The 8,417-nt window shown below is 69.1% G+C and overlaps 1 protein-coding gene across 1 annotated transcript; it reads left to right on the top strand.

The window, feature by feature from the left end:
• The first annotated feature begins 4,397 nt into the window (after positions 1-4,397).
• LRRC3C (leucine rich repeat containing 3C) lies at positions 4,398-5,180 on the top strand. Its single transcript, XM_009954726.2, has one exon. The coding sequence runs from the start codon at positions 4,398-4,400 to the stop codon at positions 5,178-5,180; it is 783 nt and encodes a 260-aa protein (XP_009953028.2).
• Positions 5,181-8,417: the final 3,237 nt, after the last annotated feature.

The raw sequence follows: 8,417 nt of genomic DNA, 5'->3' as shown, positions 1-8,417 counted from the left end.
GTGACATCTAATTTAGCAGCTTCCCCGCACCCTGCTGACTCCGCACGTGAGGGGGAAGCACAATGCGACAGCTATTTTTGAACGCCCATAAATATTAATCCTGCTCTGTGATGCAGCAGGCAGCCTCGCGCTGCCGGTGCGAGTGCGGGGGCGGGGGGGGGGGGTTTACCTGCTCCCTGGGCTCCCCAGATGGGGTTCACCCACCCAGGGATCCCCAGCACTGGGGGTGGGGGGTTCCCCAGGGGGAATCCGGCCCCATTCACTGGCCGGCAGCTGCTGGACCAGCATTTCGGTGCTCAGCGAGGCTCTTCCCGCGTGGATCCCCAGGCCTCGCTCGCTCCCGGCCTCCCCTCATGCCAGGGGGCCAAGCTCACCTCCCGCTCTCCCGGGCTGCTGGTCCCACTGCTGCCTGGTCGATACTGGCTATATTTAGCACCGTGGTGGCAGCACGACGCTGGTGCCGGCTATTTTTAGCCATCCCTGCTGCGGCCGCAGTGGGGAAGGGTCCGCATGGGGTCGTGCTGCACTGCAGGCACTGGGTTTTGGGGCTGGTGGGTGCCATGTCCTGGCACGTGGGACTCCTGCGGGGTGCAGCCCTGGTGCTGCTCCCGCTCCCGGGGTCTCTGCGGTGGTGACCCACCACCTCTGTGGGTCCCAGCTGGGACTCGCCGAAGGCTGAAGCGCCCCCAGGCCCCTGCCTGCTGCCTCGGGCCCTCAATTCCCGCAGGCTCTGTTCGGTGGTGGATGGCCGCGTTATCCGAGGCTGGTCCCAGCACATCTCCCGGTGGTGCCGGGACTGGTGATGGACAGCGTGGGGCTTCACCGCTCCCCGGCCAAACGCGGAGAGGCTGGTGCCCAAGAGCACTGACCGTGGCTGTTCCCGACCATGTCCCAGGCCGAGCCCTTGCCCGGGTGACCCCCAGCCTGGCATTGGGCTTGGCTCGGGTCCCAGCCCCAGACCGGCTGGACCATCCCAAGCACGGGCCCCATCAGCGGCAGCCCCAGAGCCCCTCTGGATCGACGGCTGCCCCGGCGTGTGCCCTCCCTGGCAAACCCTGGCCGGCTGCAGCACCCCGAGGTGCAGAGCTCGGGGCAGGCCGGGCTCCCGCTGCGCCCCCGCCTCGGCCCTGGCCCCGTCTTCTCTGCCCGGCCCCAGCTGCAGTGTGGGGGTCCCCGGGGGGAGCGTCTGGCTCTGGCCCTGCCTGGCTGCGCCTCTCCCGTCAGGTTTGGTTCTCCTAATGGAGCCGAGATCCAGGCCAGGCGCCTCCTAAACGGTTTATCCTCCCCGAGCAGCGGGAGAACGTCGATGCGCGGGGCTGGGCCCGCCAAGGAGAACCGGGGACCGGGCTCGGGCGGCCGGCGCTGTGGCACGGCAAAGGCACGGCCCCCGGCCCCGGTGCTGCCGGGCTGCGGGTGTCCCGAGCAGCACGGGGGGTGGGGGGAGTCCCAGCCGCGGCAGACGGAGCCCTCGCCCCGCTCGGCGGTCCCGGCTGCTCCGGGGCCCGGCCCGGCCCGGTAACGGCGGCCGCTCTCCATGGTCCTGAGCCGGCCCCGCCGGTGTCCCGGGGGGCTGCGCGGCCCAGCACAGCACCGACCCCCTGCCCGGCCTAGGGACCCCCGGCCCGGGCAGCTCGGGGCTGAGCTGGGGGCCCGCTCCGGCCCCCCCCGGAGGGGTCGGCTCCTGCCCCCCCCCGCTGCCCGCCGCGGCTCGGGTTTCCCCGAGTAAGCGATGCCGGTGCCGGGCGGGGCGGCTGCGGGCGGGAGGGGGCACCTTGACCCCGCCGGGGTGGGGGGGGTCCTGCTGTCCCTGAGGGGTGGGGAGGGGGCGGCGGGGGCAGAGCCGGGGGGTGCAGAGCGCCGAGCACCCGGGGGCGCGGGTCGGGCCCGGGGGTACCGAGGGTTCGCGGGGGGGGGGGGGGGGGGGGCGGCGGGGGACGGAGGGCGGCGGCGGGGGGGGGGGCGCGTGGAGCTCCCCGGGAGCCGCTGGCACCGGCTGCCCCGGGCTCGGGGGTCCCGGCAGCTCCTCGCCGTCTCCACGGTTCCCCCCCGGCTCCAGCCCGGGCTGGGGGCGCGGTGCAGATCACCCCCCGGGGGGGGGCGTGGGGGGGGGAGCTGAAAAGGACCCTGGTGCGGGGCCGGGGGTGCTCGGCGCTGTGCGTGCCCCCCCCGGCGGGGCGGGCCGGGGGCGGGAAGCCCCGGGGAGGCCCGGACGGAGGATCCCGCCCACCGGCCCCGCCGCCGCCGCCGGCTCCGGGCCCGCCGCGCTGCGCGGGGCGCGGCCGCTCCGGCCCGGGGCGCGGGGCCGCTCCGCCGCCGCGGGGCTGCGCACGGCAGGTAAGTCCGCACCGGGACACCCCTGCCCCCCCCCCCCCCACACACACACCCGGGGCCCCGGCGCAAGGAGGGGTGGTGGGGCGGGGGGGTGTCCCCGGCAGCGCCGCGCCGAGCTGAGCTTCCCCCGGGGAAGCACCGGGGCTTCCCTCGCCCGCAACGCCCCCGGTGCCGAGCGGGGCCGGGGGGAACCCCGGGTATCCCCGGCTGCGCTGGGCTCACGGCGGGTCCTGGCGCCCGTACGGCCTCCGGGCATCTCAGCCGCCCTCCCCGGGGCTGGCGGCGATCCCCGGTGTTGGGCTTGGGGACCCCCGTGCCCTGCTGTGGGTTGGGGACCTCGGCGTTTTGGCGAGGGGCTCGTTGTGTCCATCCTCGCTCCGGTGCGTGGTGCGGAGCACCGAGGCTGGGGACCGTCCGAGCCCACCGCGGAGCCCTGGAGAGCCGCATCCCACCCGCGGAGTCCCCCCCGGGTCCCGTGGAAGAAGCGTCCCCTGTCCAGGGTCACCGGCTCCCGGCCCAGTCCAGTGGGTTTCCCCTGGTGCCCGGCTCTGCGCTCGCCCCCCGGGCAGCGGGAGGGGGGTCCCGAGGGGCAGCGTTGGACCCAGGTTTCTTCTGGCAGACTTGGGGGGCCGCCCCCCCCCCCCCCCCCCCCCGCCGCTGATGTACCGGCGTGGGGCTGGGTTCCTGGTGCCCTTCGGCTGCTCCAAGCCCTGATCCCCGCTCGGGGACCTCGAGGAGCCCAGAGCAGCGGGCCCCAGTGGCACAGGGGTCAGCTCCATACTGGTGTGACCTTGGCGTGTTCTGGCGCAGTTGAGCTGCGTTACAGTGCCCAGTGATCGGGGGGCTGGCCCAGGCTGTGCTACCAGGGCCACTTTTGGGTGAGCACCTCTGCCCCTCGCTGGGGAGCCCCAATGAGCACCTAAAAGCAGGTTTTGCTGGTGTCAGGATGCTCCAGGGAGCCGGTGGGGTGGTGGGACCAGCAGGCAGGAGGTGCCCGGGCGGCACAGCACGGGGCTTCCCGCAGCACAGAGCTTTCCCTGACGGGGTGCCGCAGGGTGCCCTTTTACGCCGCTGTCTTTAATCCTGGGATGGTGGGAGAGCACCTGCACCCTGCCTCGACGGCTCTGCTGCTGCGGCCCTGCCGGGGACGGGCTGGGGCCCCTGGATGTGGCAGGACCCATGACTGGGAAAGCCGGGCAGGACGCTCACAGGGCTCGGACGTGGCCCTTATCTGCTGCCGCCACCCTGGGAACTCGCTACACGCTCAGCTCCAGTGAATTTCCTTTTTCTGTTTTTGTTTCTTTCCTGCTGACGTTTTTCCCCTCCGGAATAAAGGCCTGGATGGGGACCATGGTTACGGAGTGGTGTGGGCAGCCCGACCACGCGGCTGGGGTGGCACCGGGCAGGGGACAGTGGTGCCTGGCCACCCACCTGCACCAGTCTCCCTCAAAGGGGAACACCCTGCGTGTGTCTGCGTGTGCCCGGGCGCTGCCGGAGAGCGGAGCTGGGGAGCGGGAACCAGCTCTGCCTCTGCCCGCATGTGTTTTCCATTGCATTCCCGGGGGGCTGCCTGCAGCGGCTGCCTGCCTGGAGCCAGGGCTCGCCCGCTGCTGCGTCCCGCCGGCCGCCGCTGCAGGATGTGTTGGCCTTCGGCGAGCGGTGACCTTGGCGGGCGGGAGCTCACCCCCGCCTCTGGCTCAGCCCGAGCCGTCTCCGTATGTTACAGCCCAGCTGCCGGCACGCAGGAGACGTGACTTCGCTCAGCCCCTCGGGGCCTGATCCTGCCGCACAGGAACCCCGAGCAAGGCCGCTGGTGGCCGGGGATGGGAGCAGGTGTGAGCCATGCCGGCTGTCCTGCTCCCTGTCCCGGTCCCTGTCCCGTGGCCAGGCTGCACTGGGGTGGGTGCGATGCTTCCAGCTGGCACAGTGGTGGTTCTGCCTCTTGGCACCCCTGCTCTGACGCTGTCCTCTTGCTGTCTCCGTCTCAGATGCCCCAAGTCCAGCCGAAACCACCGCAGGTGAGAGTTGCCAGGCCGGCAGCTGTGTGACCAAGGCAGCGCAGCACCATGCCTGCGGCAGAGCGCGTCCTCCTCCGCTCGGTGACCATGTGGCTGCTCCTGCAGAGCCTCCTCCTCCTGGCCTCCTGCCTCCGCTCGGCCGCTGCATTCCCCAAGGGCTGCTACCCCTCGGAAGAGGAGGGGCTGAAGACTTTCCGCTGCAGCAACGCTCGTCTGACCGAGGTCCCCAGGGACATACCCAACGACACCAACAAGCTCTACCTGGACTCCAACCGAATCCCCTTCCTGCCCCGCGACGCCTTCCGGGACCTGCCGCTCCTGCTGGAGCTGGATCTGTCCCACAACGCCATCACCAGCGTCGAGAGCGGGGCTTTCCGGGGCCTGGCAGAGCACCTGCACTCTCTGGACTTGTCTTCCAACAGGCTGGTGTCGGTCAGCAAAGACACCTTCAGCAACCTGAAGGCTAAGGTCAACCTCTCCGACAACCCCTGGCGCTGTGACTGTCGGCTGCAGGAGCTGATCCGCACCGTGGACCTGGCGGCCGGCTCCTCGGGCGGCATCATGTGCGACTCCTCCGCGCAGGAGGAGCACGTCGGCAAAGCTTTCCTGCAGGTGATCGCCGACACAGACTTCTGCAACGTGTACAAGAAGACCACGGACATCGCCATGCTGGTCACCATGTTCGGCTGGTTCGCCATGGTGATCTCCTACCTGGTCTACTACGTGCGGCAGAACCAGGAGGACGCCCGGCGGCACCTGGAGTATCTCAAGTCCCTGCCCAGCAAGCAGCGGAGGTCGGAGGAGTCGTCCACCATCAGCACCGTGGTGTGAGGCGCCGGCATCCCGCAGGTCACGGGGACCCTCGGAGCTGGGGATCGGCCGCTCCGCAGGCTTGCCGCAGCTGCAGGAGCTGTCACGAGCCACCGTCATCGCACAGAAACAGTCACAGATTTGTTCTGTTCTCCTCGGGGAAGCGGCGTCTGGCAGCGGGGCTGCGGCTGGTGAGTGCCTGGCTCTGGCACGGCGAGGGGCGAAGCGGCTGTGGCCGGGGGTGATTATCAGCGGCGAGCGCAGAGCAGCCTTGGCATCCGCCCGCTGCCTCTGTGCTGTGAAGGACCAGAGAGACCCCAAACATCCCCCCGGCGCGCGGCCACTTCTCCAAAACCTGGACGTTCAGACTTCATTTGAAACTTTTATATTTCCTTTGCAGAGATCCCTTGGGGCATTAACGAAATCAATGTTTTAATCCCTCCCCGGCTTACCCTCAGCTGCCTGAGGGATGTTCCTGGCAGCGCGGGGCAGCCTGGGCCTGGCTCCCTGCCTGGACGGGCAGCGGGCAGGGCTGGGCCATGGGGACGAGCGGTACGGCCACGTGGCCAGTGTCCTGCAGGGTCACTGGCCCCGGGAGGGTCAGGGGCTCTGACCGCAGCCCGGCAGGACCAAAGGATGGGGCAGGAGGTGGGGACACGTCGGTTGGGAAAGGCAAGAGGCAGGTCTGGGGGTGCCCCGCTCCAGCTCTCGTGCTGGACGCTGCCACCCCATCTCCCGTCTCAGTTCCCGCTGCTCCCTGCTCCTTTCCCGGCACCCCTGGGCCAGGCAGAGCGAGGGGTGTGGGGGGGTCCCGCTCGGAGATGGGGGGCTGGTGGGCAACCCCAGCACCTTCCCCCTTGGAGCATGAAGTTTCTATGAGAAGCAAATGGGAAATGAGCTCCCCGGGGGCTGAGCCCTCCGGGGCCACCAAGGGAAGCGGGTGCTGATGGAGGGGAACCGAGGGGTCCAGGCGGGGGGTCCAGCCCTGCCGGGATGTCAGGGGGAGCAGGTTTCCCCTCGGTGCTCCCTGGGGACCGCACGGGTGGGTGTTTGCAGCTGGGCAGCACCCCTCAGCAGCCTGCTCCGATCTGCCGCCGGAGGAGAGCTCCCACCTCTCGCTCAAGGACTCACAAGCTGCCGACCGGTCACTGTGACGGGAAGCAGGGACGGAGGGAGCTGCCGCGGCCCCTTCGGCCTCTTCCCCACTCCGATGCCGCTGGCAGGAGCCTGAATCTTCCCTAAAATGCCCCGATGTCCCTTCTTGGCAGTATTGGGCTGCGGGTTCCTGGTGTCGGTAGGTAGAGGCGGGGCCGGGGGGGCCGGCGTGGGTGGGGGTGGGTGCCCACCTTTGGGTGCACAGGGTCCAAGCGGTGACTCAGAGCAAAGCCAGAGCAGACCCAGACTTTTCCAACTGAGTGTCTGGCCCCTGAGAGAGCTGGTTTTGCTGGGTTTGCCCTTTTTTTTAAACCAACTGAAGTCAAATTGCCTTAATTCACCAAGAGCACCAACCAAAGCTGCTTGAACATCCTCTGTACCAGGCCAGACCTGGCTCTGGCTGCCCCGGCACAGCGCGGGGCTTGTTGCCAGGTCCGGCCTCAGACCCTGGTGCGGGCAGCGCGTTTCGGCGCAGGCAGAGCTCTGGCTCCTGGCTGCTGCCCGTCCTCCGGTGCCGTCGGGAGCCGTGGGACGGGGCTGGCCGGGAGTGGCGCCCGCACCCTTCCACAAGTGCCTACTCTCCCGGCGCAGACCAGGGGCTCTGCAACGCACAACCGCCTCAGCCCCAGCTCCGACCCCGGCATCCCCTGGGCCCACAGCCCCACGGCAGCTCCCCCCTCCGTACGACCGGCCGTGGAGAAAAGGGGCTGGGGGGGACCCGACCGAGCCACCGTGAGCCCCGGGTGCTGCTTTCGTGGCCGCGGCGTGCGGGGGTGCCCGGGACCGTCTGACCCAATATGTGTTTTGTTTAAGGGACCTTTTATGTTCTTTATACGACAATAAAGTTGGCTTTTACTTTGGAGCCTGTGCCCAGTGTGTGCTGGTGTGTGTCCGTCCAGGGCGGGCACAGGGCGCCGCTCTCGCGGTTTTGACACGACCCCCTGTGCCAGGGCTGCCCTGCTCCCCGGTGACATCCTGGCCACCAAGGAAGGACGAAGGTGCCCTTGACAGCTGATGTCTTCCCAGAGCCCCGTCCTGCTCTGCTGGGTGCTCCCGGGCTGGCGCTTCCAGAAACACGACACTCGGTGCGCCGGTAACCCTGCCTTCGCCTTCAATAAATGAACACCCCGCGGCTCGGCTCTTGCGGCACGGCTCAGGTCACTGGCATGGTGCCGGTCCCTGAGCCACGCCGTGCCAGGACCCTGTGAAGTGGTTTGCCAGGCCCTGCTCCGCTCCCTGCCCTCCCGTCCCCATCGGACCAGACCCAGGCGTCGTGTGGCATCGTGGCCTGGCAGGGACAAGCCCTTCCCGATGCCCAGGGTCCCCCCTGGTCCCCACAAGCTGCCTCTTCGGTCGCGGCATCCGCAGCAGTCCCGTACGGGTTTGCCAGCACCTTCCCCTGCGTGGTGCACGCCGAAGCGTGGTGCCACAGAGGGTGAAACCCGGGACCTAACGCGGAGTGACAGCTCCCGCTCGCGGGACATTAACCTCGTTTGTCACTCGGCTGTCTCCAGACGCGACGCGGCACGGCGCGGCCACGACAGCCCGCAGACCCCAGGCTCCCGAGCAGATGGCTGCCGTCCCCCACCCTGGTTCACTCCCTGGGGACCCTCCTCCTGCGGCCCTGGGAGCAGCTGGGGAGGTTTGGGGGACGCAGCAGGATGGGCAGCCCCGGCTGCCACCCTGTCCGTGGGGCTGTGGCTCCCCGGGGCCCGCCGGTGTCCCCCCATGGGGCTGGACAACACCCAGCCCCTAGGGGCCAGCCCAGCTCTGGTGCCTGTCCCGGCTTGAGGAGTTATTGGGATGGAAACCACCCGGCTCGTTACAGCCTACGCTAACGAGCACAGGGGAAAGGAGGTGGATTCTGGTGGCAGCCCCCGCCATGAGGGTGGTTGGCTGGTTGTGGAACAGCCGCCAGCCTGCGTGGGTGTACAGGGAGATAAAATATATAAGAAACCCTGTAAAAATCTGCAATAAGCTTCAGGAAGTTATCTTGCTCTGGGACAGACTGAATGGCTCTGGATTTATGCTGTTTAGCAATGCTGGGTATTGAATCAGGTGTTGCAGGGAATGGGGGAGAGCAGAAACCCAGGAGTGCGGGAA

Source organism: Leptosomus discolor, chromosome 25 (assembly GCF_034619465.1).
Source record: "Leptosomus discolor isolate bLepDis1 chromosome 25, bLepDis1.hap2, whole genome shotgun sequence".
Taxonomy (NCBI): domain Eukaryota; kingdom Metazoa; phylum Chordata; class Aves; order Leptosomiformes; family Leptosomidae; genus Leptosomus; species Leptosomus discolor.
The sequence above is the reverse complement of the archived record's forward strand: the minus strand, read 5'-3'. Positions and strand labels throughout refer to the sequence as shown.

Excerpts from the sequence above, each read along its gene's own strand:
- LRRC3C (XM_009954726.2), top strand. The coding sequence starts at position 4,398 with ATGCCTGCGGCAGAGCGCGTCCTCCTCCGCTCGGTGACCATGTGGCTG.